We start from the raw sequence: 18,074 nt of genomic DNA, 5'->3' as shown, positions 1-18,074 counted from the left end.
AAAGCTACCATCTCAGTATTTGGTGTACAGGTAGATGCAGGGGTTGAGATGTTAATTTGTTCAAATGAACACATCAGTGTCAAAAATGTGCAAATGAGGTAAGAAAAAGTGAAATCCTGCAAATGTGCAGGAGGCATGCCAGTGAGAAACAGGCCAACTCCACTGATCTTGACTCATTTCCTGTCATTGTTTATGAACTGTTACATATTAACAGACCAGCTGAAACCATAGACAGTAGATGGGGGAAGACCGTCTATACTAAACTAGAGGGGCTTGTTTCTGCCATGCATAAGCTGAAGTTGACCTCCAGTACCTAAAGTTAGACCTTAATTACTTTTGTCATTCTTGTTTTTCTGGTTTAAATATTTCTTGTTGTTTTTCTGGTTGTACTGTGCAGAAATCATTGTCATAACATCAACGTAGAATTTTCCTACACTGAACAGATAGAAACAAGATTTATTGTTGATCATAGGTAAACCATACTGGTATATACCAATTCTGATCAAATTTGAGCGACACCGTATAATTGCGGTATTTTTAAAGTCATGTCATCGCAAGGGAAATCCGTTTATACTGCTGCCATGAATGACTAATATTATTACTATAAATCTAAATACGTATCAATTTCATGTAGTGTTATCCTGTCATTGAAAACTCACTCAGGCTCCAATGGCAAAAAGTAATAGCTCAAATTCGCGTCAATGGCTGATTATCAAAAAAAGCCGTTCTCACTGGTTTGGCGCTCTGGTTAACACAGTAGCAACGAGCAAACATTAAATTTCATTTTATTACAGTAATGGTCGAAACAATTCCTAATTCAAACACTGTATGTTGGAAAATTGAAATTCTTCAACTCAATCACTCCAGTGTAAAATATTTCTCGTTGCCAACAACTTTCTCGGCCAACTTGAACAGCGCCACCCCACTTTTGAGCCAATGAAAAAACAAAGGCAATTTTGATTTGTGACTTTGAGGCGGTATACATTGTCATAAGCGTCAGCCATACGCGCCTGTTCTGTGGAGAGACTACAAGCGATTTGTATCCTTCATTTCATCGACCATCCTATGGTGATATTGGTAATTTACAAGATTTTTGTGCTGTTTAATACTTAAGTATTGTTGTTCGAACAGCATTTTATGTTAGTGTTGCCCATGGTGGCTTTTCGTTACACGTGAAAACCGACGCTTGGAACGCTTTTGTCACAAAACAAAATGGCGGCCTCCATGTAAAAGAAACTTTCAGTGAACCCATACAAAGCTAATTCTTTAGTTTCTGGTATTTCAGCCAGAAGATTCTAATTTTACAGTTTATTCGATGGCTCCAAACGAGTGACCGAAGGTATGTGTGCGACAATGTTTTCGGGAATTTCGTTTGCAAATGCAAGAACGGTCACCTGGTAAGAGTGTGGAGTTGCCCCCTCTGTCTGTCTTGTGCATGTTGAATATGGCTTGTCCGTGCTTTGAACAAAGTTCGGGAGAATCGTCAGCTCAAGCCTTGAGCTACTACTTCTCTGTTCCGTTTCCTAAAACTATAACGCTACGCAACAACTGTTCCAACAAAAGTTAACTTTGCAGTGCACTGCAGCATCAACATCAACAATCAAATTCATCGTCCATTCTCAGCTGACCTTCACATTAACACACGGTTGAATGTTTAGCAGATAAATAATAGGCTGTAAGAGCTCTGTCTTGTCATTCATACCACGGGGACATTTAGGCTTTAAGACCCATTTTGCCAACCTTTCAGGAAATTCATCTCTCTCTGGAAATGTGTTCCAGGTCTGCAGAGATTTTTGATTTTCACAGCATGATCACGTGGGTGCATCTGTGTGGCTGCTCTGTACCATTTTATGATTGTAGACCAATCTTTTGTTTCATGACATACCCTTGATTCATTGACCTTGACACAGACCTTTATAAAAGCAGAAACATGGAAAACCGACCAAACAACACCATCTACATCAACAACTTGAATGAAAAAATTAAGAAGGATGGTACGTATGTTTTTTCAATTTTGTACTTTCTAACCTATTTTAGCGAAGTAAAAGTTACTGTCTTCACAACTTGTAAAAATAATGCATGGGTGTAAGTTACACTTGTGTACGGTAAATTGTGTAGGTCGCAGTATACCAGGAACATTATACTTTGCATGATCACTTCAACCATGGTACCCTGGTCAATTCAACCCCAGGGATGTAGAAAATTTTGGTTACAGGTGGCAAAAATAGAAGTCCAGGTGGTTACAATTAGTGTATATGCACATTAGGTTTGTGCAAAATGTCCTGATTTTTTACCAAAACTAAATTTTCACAGCCAGCATATTTTAACTGACAGCTGGTTGTTGGCTTTTTTTACATCTCTGCATGATGTTGACATAGTATTTCCACTGTCCATGGTACAGGTGGCGGAGGTATTATAGCAGAGAAATCAAAAATACCAAAACAATGCCCTACTATTCATTATGAAATCTGATGTTTTAGCCCACAAAACAAGAATGGAATTGCCTAGTGTTTTTTACATAGAGTAAGATTTACTATAATAGCAAAGCAAACAAGGTTGAAGTGAATGTTGGGACACAGGAATGGGTAAATGAACACCCATGATAAGTGGGGACATCATGCTGCATTTGAACATACGAGATTCAAGGCTGTAACAGGATGTGCATTTCCTTTATATGTCTTGTAAAAGATGCTGAAATATCTCTTATATTGTACCTGTTTCAATCGAGAGAATGTCCGTTTTCTTTCAGAGTTGAAGAAGTCGCTCTACGCCATCTTTTCTCAGTTTGGTCAGATACTTGACATAGTGGCCATGAAGACACTCAAGATGAGAGGCCAGGCGTTTGTTATATTCAAGGAAATTGGCAGTGCCACGAATGCCCTTAGATCAATGCAAGGGTTTCCATTCTACGACAAACCAATGGTGAGTAATCCCTTCTAGTTTGTGTATATCTTGCGGATTTTGCCACTATTCTTGAGGAACTCCTCGTTAGGAATTGTTTACAAAATTGCTTCAAATGGACATGTAGCTTCCAAAATTCTGAATCTAGATCAGTTGTTTAAGTTTACAATCTTGATAGTCTTTAGGGTCTAGGACTTGTAGTAATTTTTGGCAGAACCAGTGTATGTGTGTGTGCTATCTTTATGAACTCTGCGTGATGTCAAATCATATTTTGTACAATTTACACTGGTCCGATGGACTACTTAAAGTGGAGAGTTAGGTATATAAGGAAACTTACGGGGAGTAGATTAATTTGACACAACAACATACTCCCAATATCCAACAAATTTTGTAGACTCAGTAGTGTTTCTAATCTTTGCAAGTAACATCGCACACACAACTTTTATGATTTCTGTGTAGGTTTCTTCTGTGTCAAAATCCCAGATAAAAGATACTTTGCACTTTGAAAAAAAGGCCAAGTATCCTCAACTTGAAGTTTGCAACTTTTTTCTAAATATCACCTCCAACAAGGAGTCACAACTGTTAAACTAAAGTCTATTGTTAACCAGTCCCTTCTGATGGAGGGACTATGTGTTAACCTAGGAGTCAACTTGAATGTAAAGTACCTTTGCTATTGTGATCCCATGGTCCTTGATTGTCTCCACTAAATACCAGTGTTCCCTTGTGAGCAGTTTTGAATGAAAGGTCACTGAACTTGCATGCACAAAATTCCCTGGATCCTAAAGATAGGAATTTGTTTCCTTACCCCTGTGCTTGTATTGTAGAGACGGATGACATTTACTTGCCTTCCATGTAATAATACTGAGAATTGTTTTAAAATGGCACATAGTCTGTCACAAGATATTGCCATTGTCACAAGTCACATACAGATTTATGTAGAGTGTGACCTTCCTTGTGTGAAGTGACCTTCCTTGTGTTTTAAGGCCGATGACCCCTACTTGTCCATTTTTATCACCCTCTGTCCACAGAGAATAGCCTATTCAAAGACAGACTCTGACCTGATTGCAAAGATGAAAGGAACGTATGTTGAAAGGAAACGAGAGAAGAAGAAGCCAGAAGACAAGCCAGCGAAAGGTCAGAGAATCAAATCAAATCAGTGATCTTGCGCATTTATGATAAAATCATTTACTTCCACAAGGAATATCGGTCTCAACTTCATATTATTTCAACTCCATATTATTTCATCATCCAAATGAAGTGCAAATTTATTAACCAAGCAGGGACTGCCAGTATGTCTTAACAATGACTCATTTTTATGTCAACTGCAAGTTCTTTTCCTACTCCCCAAAGCAAAGTTGAAACATGATCGATTATGCTTGTCAGCAGAATATCTACATGAGTATACACTATTCATGTTTACATTTGAATTTGTCAGGAGCAAATTCACTTTTCAACAATAACAATAGTTAACAAATTTACAAGCCGAGTTGAGAAGCTGAATACTGCATATCTCAACATGCCTTAGAGAGTAGAACAATAACCTTTGGTTGCAATTTAGAAATATAATAAAAATATCGAAAATGCCACAACTACTGTCATTTTAAGTGTTCTCATAGGCAGGATAAGTTTGCAGTATCTGAAAATACAGAATACTTCAGTGTTTTCTAGAACATCACCATCCCTGTCAGATGTGATGTTTTCTACTGAGAGCAAAAAGGTAGTAACTGTAATTTCTTTTTTTTTGACAACTACCACAGCTGTAGCGAACAAGAAATCCAAACCGCCACCAGGGACACAAGTGCCACCACCTGGTCTGCCAGGCCAACAACCAGGAATGCCAGGTCAGATGCCGGGAATGGGCCAACCAGGTATGCCGGGAATGCCACCGATGATGGGACAACCACCACCCATGCAGCAACAAGGTAAAACGCTTATCTGAAGTGTTTGCGTAAGTACAGTCATTACTTGCTGTGATCTTTCAAGTGAGATATGACACAGCAAGTGAGGCTGTTGGTAGGGTTTGCTTAAATTCTTGCAGAATTTCGTGATTTTCATCTGAAAAATGGCACAAAAATGGTACGGTAATCATTTTTTTTGCAATCAGCCTTCAAACCCATGTGAAATGACCAAAACTCCTTGTTTGAAGGAAAAAATCTGCTAGCAATTTTTTCTCATGAGCAAAAAGAGTAAGCATTTTGAAACTTATACAAGCAGTGACCTTCCTGCACGCAAGGTCCTTCATCGTTCTCTAAAGCTGCGAAAAATGGATGGAAATTTACAAAACTCATTATTTGCATATTTCTTTGTTGTGAAAATATATTCTATTGTATAGCAATTAATACAATCTCATTTGTTTCTTTTTTGCTCTCAGTACCAGGGGGAGCACAGCCATTGCAGGAACAGCCACCAAACAACATTTTATTCTTAACCAACTTGCCAGAGGAAACCAATGAAATGATGCTACAGATGTTATTCAACCAGTAAGTGATACATAGCCTCTCACTATTTTGTCCTTCTCAAGCGGGCGTGATGGGGCAATCTGAAGCATAATTTTCCCATAGAACCTTACCAGATTCAAAACCAATGTTATATCCTCCTAATTGTAGTACAAAAAGATTCTTATATGATGGTTCTACTCCAGAATGAAAAGGACATACAGTGTACTACAGATTGAGTACGCCCAAGAGATCATGTGATTGCCGTACAAACAAACCAACACTGTCAAACGCGTAATGAAATACACATATTTGTGCACGTTATTTTTTGTACTGTGGTCCATTCAAATACTAGGTTGAACCCATTTTATGAACTAATGTCAGGAATCTTGTTCCATGGATGAATATTTCACGTAAATGGAGAGTAAATTTTATCAGTTGCTATGCAGCGATATTGGAGATACCATCTCAGTGATTAGCAATATATCGTGAGTGATCACTTCCCAAAATTGGGTGCATGCAGAGTTAAATATTTGCTGTAATATGTGGCAGCCTTGTTGTGGCCTATGTATCTCATGTAAAACCACAAAAGCATGCCAAAGTGGGAAACAACCAGTTATCCAAAGTGATGCTCTATGGTTGGTTGATCATATGTGTTGGTGTTTGAATCTACCAATCAGAGGGTGTGTGTTTTTTTTAAGCCCATATAATGTGAACCTATTAGACCTGGTGTGTTGACACAACATCAACTAACACAAAGGATTCATCTTCGCTTTCAGATTCCATGGATTCAAGGAAGTTCGTCTGGTACCAGGACGTCATGACATCGCTTTCGTGGAATTTGAAAACGAGACGCAGGCAGGCGTGGCAAAGGACGCTCTACAGGGATTCAAAATAACACCAACAAATGCAATGAAAATATCATTTGCCAAGAAATAAGATGCCTAAACTTCTTAAATTCTATTTTTATTATCGTTTAGCTGTGAGAGTATTTCATGCCCTAGTCTCAGAAACACCACAAAGCAATGGGTACAGACAGTAGGGAATGCAATAGGTAAAACATATTTCACCTAGGTAAGGGGTACTGTATTCAGCTCTCTGTAATACTCCATTGGTTAAAATCTCTGCATGTAAGAGAAAATTGGTGCAATGGTGTCTCTTTGGAGCTGTGTGTATGGTAAGTTCAGTGTTGTTGAAGTTCAAAGGTCACCAGATGGGCTTTTGCAGTCGGGGGGCATTTGCACTGTTGCTTCTGACAACTTTGCTTCTGACAACTTCATTGTTTGACTATTCTTCTCAGTCTCGGCCGAGTCTTCAAAATTGTAAAAACTTATTTTTCATGTTTCCCAAAATATCCCATGCTATCACATAAGTTGAAATTCTGAGAGATGTTTTACATGAAGAATAATTCCAAGTCGTAAGCATTGCACTATTGCTTGCAGCAAGTTTCCTCCAAGGAAAACTATGATTATGGTGTAACATTTTGATTTGAGCAGTTCATGCTAAAAAAAACGTAATTTTGTTTTGTTTCATCACTCACTACCTGAAACCACATTCCTTATGCAGGCAGCCATACCAATTCTGTTCAGAAATTCCATGTTTTAAAGACGCTTTTGGATAAAAAGTTCGTTACCACCAGTAAAAAGAAAACTTTCTGGAAACACTGCCAGTCACATGGTTATTAATAATTTTCAGATATGCTTGTCTGTCAGTAATAGAGACAATCACATAGTTGTTTGGATAGGCCTGTCAATCAATAGTGATGTTCATAGTTACTCAAAACATCCTTCCCTACCCTATACTCTATGACATCACTGATTCAATTGCTCCCCGTAAGCATTGCACCAGGGCTTACAGCAAAAAGAAGTATTTCAGTACATTGTTAGAAGCATTGATTCAAAGTCAAAAATTTGTATGGACTTCTGCATATCATCGAAGATTCAAACTAAATAACAGATCGGTTTCACTCCATTTTGTTTGATGTAAAGATAAATTACACTGGTCATATTTTAAACGGTAAACTTTTTTGCATTGGAGGTTTTCTGGAAAGGGCTTCTGGATTAGGGGTGGGGGATAAATGTGTGTGCCATACTACCAGTCGTTAGCATTGCACTAGGGCTTACGACAGAGAGCAGTATCTTCAGTGTAGTGTTAGAACATTGCACTTTTGTCTAACATTGGCACTGAGTTCTACACATGGTCAGAGAGCGATGAGTAACAAACAAAAACAAACAGGTGATTGAAATTTTATGAGCAAGACTTCTTGTGCTCTGCACTGTTAAGTTGTTTCATATTTTTCCAGTGAAAGTTAATACTCATTGATGTGAAAAGTGTGTTTAGTAGAGAGGAAACCAAGGTTCAGGAAGTACCCTACCATAGGCATTGCACTGGGGCCTATGGCCAGGAACAGAATTGGCAGTGTTGTGTTAGAACATTGCACTAAGGTCTAACATTAGCACTGTTTCTACACATGATCAGAGAAAGCAATGGGAACAAATTATCATTTGATATTTTTTTTGCAAAATTGCCACTTTCAAGTATATCTTGAATAGTATTTTAAAGTTTTTCCATGTACATGTACTTCAATAAAATTCGTTTTGTACAGAAAGACGTAGCTGGTTTCTCATCTATATGGTTATGTTGAACACTTCAATCTTTTACACACACACCATATGTGTTTGTTGGCATGTTTATGTGAGCATGTAATATATGTATACATATTCTATCTCCTATAGACTAGTACCAACAATAAGCAAATGTGTCCAGTGTTTCATCTAGTCGGGGTGTGGGCGATTCACCCCCTATCAAATTGTCAAGGGGGGACCAGTGGCCCCAGGAAAGTGTCAGTCACACCTCAGAGATAGAACACACAAAGGGGTGGAATCTCCTCCAATATTCTGCCAAAGGGGTACTATTCCTCCCCCCCCCCCCTTTTTTGAGGCCCTCCTGGATGAAACACTGCGCGTTTTGCAAAGGGATGCTGCTGGCATGGTGGGATATCCTGGAATGCCCATTTGTTTCCACTTTGCCTTTTTGTTCAACAAACTGGTTTTCACAAACTTGCTCAGTCTACTGCCCTCGTGCTGCTACCATGGGCAAGGGGAAAGGTCAGCTGTATAAAATGCATCCGATGATTTTCAAGTACATGATTCCATAGCCACCCTTAATGCTGGATCATGTTGCAAAAGTTCAAAACAAATTGACATGCATATTTATGCCATTATGCATCTTGCGACAAGATGGAAATTGTTCATGGCTGTTTGATTTGAACAAAAAGTGACATGCACCCTGGGCAGCTACGTTGGATTGGCATTGCAAAAAGGCACCTGCACTCATGTACTGGCTTCTTGTGAAATTTAAACAAATTCTTACAGGTGTTCTAAGATACAGGAATGACACTGTGACGTGCATTTTCACATGCTAGTATTGGGAGCACTTTCTCCGATACAGCTCGTTTCACAGACGAGTAAGCTGAAATAGTTTGTCCAATATTGTAATTTTATCACACTGAGTACATCTTTTCATGAGAACATTCATCATTTGAAAGTTCTTTTGAACGAATCAGACACGCCTAGCAACCTGGTTACCATATTTGAAAATATCAGACAAGCAATATCGGAGATAAATTAACAGAATCAGGAAAATCAGCCTTCAAGTTTCCACGATATCGTTCATTTATCACTTGTATCAGTCTGATTGAGGACATCTGTACGAATTTTTATGCGTTTTAAAACCAGCACAGACGCCTTGAGTGAGGTGGTAGTAAAAAACACTCTGCCAATGCACCATCCGAACCTGAATGTAGCCATGATACAAATCAATATTCAAAGCTATTTTATCAGGTGTAACAATCAAATATTTATGTATGAAAATTTTGGGTTAATTTGAACAAATTTGAAATTTTTGCATCCGTTTGTCCGGTACGATGTATCGCAGTAATAGCTGCGGGAGTCGTAGCGTTCGATTTCGGGCTCAATTTGTAACACTTATTTGGACTGGGCGTATTTACTGTCATTTGAACAGTATAATGTTACACCAAATATAGTGATAATACGCACCACCTGTTCTTAACTCTTTGCAATGGACGAACATGCATAGATATCACAGTTGCTGATTAATTCAAATAGCTCCGGACACTAAACATGTGTTATGGTACATGGACGTGGAAAAGTACAGCCACTAGCTAAGTTTTCAGTAAAGGCTAGCTGTTGCGCACCTTGCATTCTTTAGGCTTGCGTGTACTTGGTCTGGTTACTAGGATATGGTAGACGCGATTTCGTACTAAATTTGCACAGAGAAAGCGAACTAATGAACACAATTGATGACACGATTTGTGACACGATTTCTATTTACCCACTTACATGAGTGATTGTACGCTTGAAGCCAGAACTTGATTTTGCCAATTTACAATGAAACGGCTCTCAGTTTCGGTTTTTTTCTTTTTTATTGACTTGATTGTTTGGTATTTTGCGTGTTAGACTTGCATCTCGCGTGTTCACATGTCCATGTAAACATACCACATTATCATACAATCGCCGTTTATTTTACATACATACTGACGAAGTTCTTGCCGTGATGGTTCGTAGAAAATCCAGTCAAATAGGTCGTCGGCTCATTTCATATCAGTGCACTCCCATTGAATGGGTGTTCGTCAAATCTCTCAGCAGTGAGCACATGTATAACTATTTACTTGCTAGTTTGTTGTGAGAAGACAAAAATCTCGTAATATGGGGTTTTATGATCAAGATTGCTAAGTTTGACTTCACACAGAAGCAAAAAGTGGTGTATCCAATGAACTCGCATGGTTTACTGCAGCACTGATAGTGAGAAAGTAGAAACTGAACATAAACTGTACTGCCTGTAAATAGGCTCACAACGCACGCGATAGAAAGCCAAAGGAGAAACATTTTTACGGGAGATTCAACACCTAGTGACTGGTAGAAAGTTACTGAACGGTCTGATTGGCTGAAATAAATCGCACATATGATCCACACGGTCTAATGTGACCATCATTACCACATAAAGTTCAAATAAACTGTCTCCGACAACAAATGCATATGAATAACACATTCGAATTTATTCAATTGTTTCTTTGCTTGCTTTTATTTACCAAAAGACAACGAGAAAAGAACAAATCCACGGGTAAATTTTGCAAAGACTTTAACATAGGCCAGCTTCAACGAGCTGCGCTAACAAGTGAGTCACAATTGTGTACGAAAAGTAGCGACTGGGAACGTCAGACGTACAGCACAGGCCGAGGCTAAGAAAATACTGTACCTGTACAGTTAGTCCAAAAAAAAAAAAATAGTTTGTTTCTCATCCTAGGCATCTTGCAAAAATGATGCGGTGACGCGGTTTTTTTTTGCTGCTACTTTTTTTTTTATTCAACCATCAACAACAACGCGCTTACAACATGAGAACATAGGAATGCATGCAGAGATAAATGCACAGCAAATTTTTAGCATATCAACAGTGCTGCTTTTTGACTATTAGTGCAGAATGCAGTTTTGATAGCTTTCAATGACATAGTGTACAGTTCTGAATGGAATGTTACAGCACTGTGTGATGTTCAATGTTCTGTCTAGTTCAGTTTTGTATATCATAAAATATTTTGTTGCTTTGGTATGATCTGAACGGTTTAATTTGTTCTTAGTTCATTTTTTTTTCGTTCCCTCTTGAGATGAAAAAAAAAAGGTTGGTGCGGCGGGTCTACATTGACGCGCGCGGGGGATGAGAAACAAACTATTTATTTTTTTGGCCTTAGTCTCAGACCATCAGAAAACTGAGAACAGTCATAAACAGTAGAGATTGAAACAGTTTCACTTCTGTCTATGGAACAGTCTAAGCCAAGCGTTTCCCTCCAAATTGGAGTAAAGTCGTCATCCATTATCTCATTTGCATAACTTTAGCGAATATGACTTTTGTCATCAAAGTTAGAATGTCGAATCCTACCGTCAAAGGCGAGAGCGTTCATTCAAGATTTGCATACAAATCACAATTAAAAAATACGAAGATATGTCCTTTTTGCCGTTTGATCTACTGTGAACGGCTTTTAGAAAAACCTCGTCAAAATGAATGCTACGATCTGTGTAGTACGAAGGTAGCTAATTCATACACTTTTGGCACAAGAAACGACAACATGGGATATGCGTTGTATATCACATGTCTCTACTTGTTAGCAATTCCTTTAAAATTTAACAATTCCCAACAATCGAAAGCGAGCACAATAGACGATAAGCGGATGGACTAGTCCGTTACGTCACACCTTCTTAAGCGGCAAGTGACGACGTTACCGTACACGCAAGCCGCTATTGTTCCAATAAGTCGTAACTTTTATCGGTGGTTGTTGGTGAGTATTTCAGTGTTGCTATTGTGGTAACCCTCTTTGTACTCTGCGTGTTTCGTTCGTGCTCCTCGTCAAAGCGTCGTTGTTCGTCATCTGTGCTCATTTTGGGAAACTTCTTGAGGACCTTTTCATCGTGTGTTACATATACAAGGACAACTCATCGACATGACAGTGTTGGGCGTTCGTTTGAAAATGCTAGAACCTTTCACGGTTCACGGCGTGAACCAACATTCCGAAGGTGAGTTTCGACGATATAATTTCTTGCAGTTAAGTGTCCTTGGTTGAAGTCGTTGATTCCATCATTTGGAACTCGAAACTCGTTCTTTGGGGGACGGTCCCTCTATCGGATGGACCGTGTTTGAGGTAGCACTATGGTGAGTCTGCGTTAGATCGATTTCCCTCACTAACCACTGCTCAACTTCATTTTACGACTTTCAGTGTCGACAAATTACTTGCAAACATAGTTATTTTCAGTCCAATATGGCTTCACACCTGACATGCTCAAATACACAAGACACCAATGTAGGGAAGCCCATCGGCGTAGCAAGTGGTCGTCGCTCACAAACTTTCAACCTGCAGCATACGAAATGTGGTGGTCGTTTTGAGGGTAGAGGCATCTGTGTGTTTTTCGTTTGAAAACCCCAAGAAGGATAATGAATAAAACCTTCGGAAAAAATACAGAAGATGTTACAATATATAAATACGAAAGCCTACACTAATTAAGTAGATTTTGCTAAATAAAAATGGTGGGTTTAGTGTAATGTTTGCGTCAAAACCAAATCACTTCATACATAATATATAACATGTGATCGTGCAATCAATGTCGCAATAATGAATTCCTTTGGAGTGAGTGGGAGCTGAGCTGAGCAGTAGTATAATTATTGGTAACACCGAAGGAATTACATTTCCTACCACGCGCCAACTTTGATCTTCGGCACCTAAGTGACGAGAGCATATTTTGCAATTAACCTTTTAACTCTAAGCCTCAATTTATTAGCTTTCGTGTTCGATTTGATCATACTCTAATCCCTCTGAGACTTGTAAATCTCTTTATGCCGCGCCATAGCGTTGAATGCGACATCTCTCGCACTCGTGCTGCTTCTGCAACGCCTATACGTGTTGTGACCTTTTTCGTTGAACTTCAAAGTTTCAATCAGTTTCATTGCGAGGCAAATTCATCATAAATTGGACCATAGATCCAAGCTTCTTTTCCCTATCATGGATGCTAGCCTCAGCGCCGGGCTCACGTGACTTCCACCAAGGTCGTACGTTGCCCCTGCTGAGAACATCACTTGAAAGTACTCCCTCGGAATCTCCAGTTTATGATATAAACCACTCGGCTACACCCGTTGATTCAGTTCAATCATTAAGTTTAATTTTAAAAAATTGCTGTTACCAAATCGACGTCGAAGTTGCATCGTTACATGATAATCGACAAAATGTGCATTATCAGCAAATTAAATATTATTCAATTAATTAGCGCACCGTGATAGCCAGGTCTTGGCCATTGTTTCTCAAATTCTGCGGAGACAGGTAAGTAACGGGTAATTTCTCAGTACACGCACTCGTCGCGTTACATGTACAATTGACGGTTGTCTCGATTGAACCGGCTTTAATTTTACATGTAAAACAGCGGTATTACAAATTCGTAACAAAATCCGTTAGGTAATGTCTGGTCAGCGGATGTTTTCCCTGGTTGCACGAACTAGCATTGGACGAATCACCATCATTGTTTCATTGTTGTAGGACAATCCGCCATGTATAGTTGTAATCTTAATGCTGACTGTAATTGGGTATCTGACAATAGTCCTGTCTTCAGTCACTGATGGCAGATGGGAAAAGGTTATTAGATGTTCCTTTGTTTGCTCTGAGTTCATTCTTACGCTTATAATGAATCATACAAAACACAATCTCGTCAATGGGTGTTCTTAAACTGGAATTAGAGATTTACCTTCAGGTAGTATGCGCCTTGAAAGTGAAAGAGTTAAACCTTTGCTCAAACTTTCCGAAATGAAATCTCCAACCATTCTTTTATCAAATAAACGGTAAAAATCGGGGGTTGCCGTGCAAAGTTTGGAACTAGCGAAACAAATTACCAAACATTTTGAGACATGTAAAATTCAAAATGGTCGCCATTCATCTGTGCTAACTATATGGGGAAGATTAAATTTTGGATTTTCGAAAAACTATGACAGTAAAAGTTTTCCTTTCTCCAAGAGCTTTAAAGTGACCCCCCCCCCAATAAGTGGTAGATCAGAGAAGAATTGTGAATATCTGTCCCCGAGGCGCGTTGTACCTTAAGAGACCCAGACAGTAATTATCTGGCTCCGAGTCGATCGCGAAATTTTGCTTTTCTGGGAGATAACAAGTGACTGCCTCATGAACGCCCATCTTTCCAAAACATTTTGTAAAAAGGAGTTGAAACACTGCAGCAGTGGAGATATAAAGACAAATCCAAAAAATCGGATGATAAAAAGATAGGATAATCACGATGAACGCACCGGATAAAAAGCGATGAAAATGCAGACTTTTCCGGTGTAACCTTCGTCAATGTGTGACGCTGTACAGGATGACGTCGTACAGGGTAACACTCCATACGTTTTATCGCGTTTCTTTTTTCGAGTGTGATCATCAAATTTTTATCTCGTATATAAAGCCGGTTTGTTGGTTTTATCTTTCAATCATCAATTTCAATCATCAATTATTTTAAGATTGAACCATTAAGGAAATTTTCTTAAAAAGCGAAAGATTGAGATATTTTTTTATCGTAGAGTCTCAGGCTGAGACCCTACGTCGACAGAAATCCATCGAGTTACATAATGCCGAACAAACAATTTCCTATATACGCAGTACTTCGACTCCGGTTCAGATCTTCAACCGATCGAATTGGCAAATAAAAGAACTGCAGCCAAGCGATTGTTCTGTTATTACTGGGGCTTTATTTATGAATATCGACCACCGACGGCATTGACGTCCACAAGACGACTGCCAAACTAGACCCACCTGTGTTCTCTGTCCCTAACTTTTAAAACACCCACAGGAAAAGTTTACCAGCGAACACTCAGGGGATGATCTGTTAGGTTTCTGGGAACCGGTGCCTATAGGAGTTTTCAGCCAGCGAATGGCATGTAACACAAAAAGTCAATCAAATGGTACTACAGAAAGACAAACAAAGACAACCAGTAGTCGAAATACCGGATGAGCATGTTGAATGCTCGAGGCTTTCAGGTGTACTGGCAGCATTATAATAATAAACTTGAAAACATTACAATTACGTCGTGAAAGACAACGAACTTTTTATCCGCAAATAATTCTAGATTTTTATTGTCCGGACCGTCCTCTAAACAAAATCGGTATTTTACCTGTTGATAATAACTTGATCGTTTCTTTCATATAAGCACATTCTTGTACCGATGAATGTAGCCCTGCTTCTTAGATGTATGTGAGAGCGGGGGGTGGGGGGAGGAAAGGCAGAGACAAACAGATAGAGAGAGAGAGACTCGGAGTAAGGAACTTTTCATTTTGATGTGATCTAGGTAGAAGTATGCAAATTTAACCTCATACCTTAGCTCACTAGTGAATGTGAAATCTATAGGACTGGTTTCATCGGAATAAAATGACGAGCAGTCGTTCTTCTGTAGCTCAATTTACAGACGTGTAACCTTTGAACTTTCAGCTTATTTGATTTGATGAAACTTAAATTCAACGTTTGCACTTTGCCTGGAGTTGCCTGCTCAGTGTTTCCAAAGAACTTGTAATTTCTGGCTTTCGTCTAACATGCTAGAAATATCCGTTTGTACGTTTTCATTTCCGTGGTGTTGTACGTTAGTCTATTTTATGCTTTCTTATTTTTTGTCTTTTCGAATGTAATCTAAATCTCGTGCTATATTATCTTTCTAAGCTTACTTTTGATTCAAAGGTATTGAATTTGTGTGAATTGGTCCAATTCTTTTGCTTAGTTTTATTCAATATTGTCATCGTTGCCTTAAAAGTTTCTATCAACTTTTCACTAGTGTGTCAGCCAAATTCTAAGAGGAAAATCGCAACCCTTCTGGCTTTTAGCACGTCATCCAATTTACCTAGCAATCATCACCCGACAATATCAGGAAAAGGATAAAATAATTGTATCCCTGAACATTTTCTCGCATACAGATGGACATTGTCAACGGTGTCAGTTTACTGAAAGTCACCATGTTATATAGAGTATGGTTATTTTTTACACAGTGGAAGCCGTGTAATTTTCAACTTATTCAAACACACAACTCAAAGAAGTGTACTCCTCAGATAATTACAGTAACATCGTATAAACTACTTTTGTGTTTCTTCAGCATAACACTAGAAGACTGAAATGTCTTGTCATCTCTGCACGTGAGGTGTATCCTTAGATCTCCAATTGATAACGTGCTGACAATCTCTCAACTTTCCTATCATCTATTTTATCATACGATATACTTCTTCCCCTTATTCCCATCATACAGGTTGCTACTAGGCATGGAAAAGTTCAAAGGAGGGTTTTCTTACGATTTATCTGTGCCCGGTCAAGTCGACCTATACGATTTCCCGCCACAACCCGTGTCACCGCTACCTGTCAAGAAGATGGAGCTAGACGAACTGCGATACGACCCACCCAAGCGCCCCTCTTCCCCGCCTGCGGGCGCAGTTGATCGGGACGTGGGTGATACTGGTTTTCTAGCGCTTCTTTACCAGTTTGGCGACACCGTCTCGGCGGCAGGACTACCGAGAGTTTTCACTGAGCGTTCGAGTCTGTGGAGTCGGCTCATCTACGCCATCGTCTTTGTCGCATCCTTCGGCACTGGCGTTTACTTCAGTGTTAAAATCGTTCAGGAGTTCCTGGAATATCCCGTCATCGTAACGACGGCATTCACGGCGGAGTCCAGAATGGATTTCCCGTCGGTAACTATATGCAATACGAACAGGGTAAGGTACAGTGCCATTATCGAGAGCAAACACAGCGACCTGGAATATCTACTCACGGACAGGAGTCTTGGGGGATTGTATTACCGTAAGTATACCCAACGTGCATATTAAGGAGCCATGTCATGGCCAGTAGCTTAAATTTTGATGATTTTCACACTATTATTGTTGTTATTTTAATGTCAACTACAGTTTCTCGTTCTACTCCTCAAAGGATGTTGAGATACACAGTATTCAGCTTGTCAACTCAGCCTGTATATGCGTAAACTACATGGTGATTGTCAACTATTAACAGCCGCTTGTGTCATTGTGTTCTTTGCCTGAACACAAATTATTTTAGTGAAAAAGTCGTAAAAAGTCATAACTACTGGCTCTTCAAGGAATCATTCTGTTACTTTGGTTAGAATAGGCATGCTGCCACCCGGGATTTGAAAACTAATGGGTCTCCTTTTTTCAAACGTCATTCACGAGCGGCAGCAACATTCAACCATTTAGCATCATAAAAATAGCCAGAGAATTCAAGTTAACTTTCACAAGGGACTCGAAAGTCTTGACTACTAAAGAAGATAAAAGTCCCATCAAATCAGTATTGTCTCATCAATGCAGTTTTTACATCTTCCTTCTACAAACCGTCCGTATTTACAACGTCTCCTTTGCCCCCAATTATCTATGTAATTTCTTCTCATATTCTCGCCTCCCTTTTTATGTTAGGCCTGATACTTTTACTGATGTTTAAGCTCTTTCCGTCTTCATCAGTTGGTATCAAAAATTCAAAATTTACTCGAACCATCTTTTTTTTTTCAACCACTAACAAGGATCGCGCGTACATTAGGTACTAACAAACTCAATCGATCGACATTATCATCCTTTCCGACTGCCATTCTTCGTGAAACCTTCAATCTGGACTTTATTGACCTCGAACGTTTATTTGGTCATTCTTTTTTCAGCTCCATGCCTGGAAGATGACATGCTGTGCGACACCAACGAATGCCTTCGCCGTTTCAAAGTTTGTGATGGAATTCGCGACTGTGATGGCGGAGAGGATGAAGTCAACTGCTACTATGGTAACAAACCCTCCTTCCAAGCTATGCGTTGAAATCGTGTGATGCGCGGCAAAAAGGGTTGTGTGTAGCTGTAAATAGAGCTTACAGGATTTTTAAACTCGGATTAGCATCACGAAGGCGCTTGAAATTCACAATCAATATATGCGACAGGTTTAATGTCACAAATACGCCTGAGCAGCCTACATAGAGCAGAAATTCACTCAAAATTTATCCCAAATTTCAATCCAAGTACAAACACATCGCCAGTCTCAGACGTAGAATCCCTTAAAAGTCTATTAGATAGTCTTGGCGGAATAAACTAAACGGAATATTCGAATCAGAGGCTAGGGGAAGCGGTCAAATAACCGTGCAGTGCCTCGAAGAGAGCGGGGATATCTTGGGGTTTATCCTTCT

The 18,074-nt window shown here is 39.3% G+C and overlaps 2 protein-coding genes across 4 annotated transcripts; both read left to right on the top strand.

The window, feature by feature from the left end:
* Window positions 1-965: 965 nt before the first annotated feature.
* On the top strand, window positions 966-7,564 carry LOC139140719 (U1 small nuclear ribonucleoprotein A-like). Of its 3 annotated transcripts, none has more exons than XM_070710105.1 (7): window positions 966-1,039; window positions 1,924-1,994; window positions 2,750-2,922; window positions 3,930-4,035; window positions 4,659-4,823; window positions 5,273-5,381; window positions 6,116-7,564. In XM_070710105.1, exons 2-7 carry the CDS (start codon window positions 1,931-1,933, stop codon window positions 6,273-6,275), a joined length of 777 nt encoding a protein of 258 aa, XP_070566206.1. In that variant the 5' UTR covers window positions 966-1,039; window positions 1,924-1,930; the 3' UTR covers window positions 6,276-7,564. The 3 variants fall into 3 exon arrangements, with proteins under 3 accessions (XP_070566206.1, XP_070566207.1, XP_070566208.1); XM_070710106.1 differs by having other exon boundaries at window positions 984-1,339; window positions 1,911-1,994; XM_070710107.1 differs by having other exon boundaries at window positions 990-1,077; window positions 1,911-1,994.
* A 4,108-nt stretch (window positions 7,565-11,672) lies between these two features.
* LOC139140718 (degenerin-like protein asic-2) lies at window positions 11,673-17,731 on the top strand. The gene is made up of 3 exons (XM_070710104.1): window positions 11,673-11,920; window positions 16,161-16,705; window positions 17,565-17,731. Exons 2-3 carry the CDS (start codon window positions 16,174-16,176, stop codon window positions 17,711-17,713), a joined length of 681 nt encoding a protein of 226 aa, XP_070566205.1. The 5' UTR covers window positions 11,673-11,920; window positions 16,161-16,173; the 3' UTR covers window positions 17,714-17,731.
* The last annotated feature ends 343 nt before the right edge of the window (window positions 17,732-18,074 follow it).

The sequence above is a fragment of the Ptychodera flava genome, chromosome 9, assembly GCF_041260155.1.
Source record: "Ptychodera flava strain L36383 chromosome 9, AS_Pfla_20210202, whole genome shotgun sequence".
Taxonomy (NCBI): Eukaryota; Metazoa; Hemichordata; class Enteropneusta; family Ptychoderidae; genus Ptychodera; species Ptychodera flava.
This window is presented reverse-complemented; position numbering and strand designations above follow the sequence as displayed.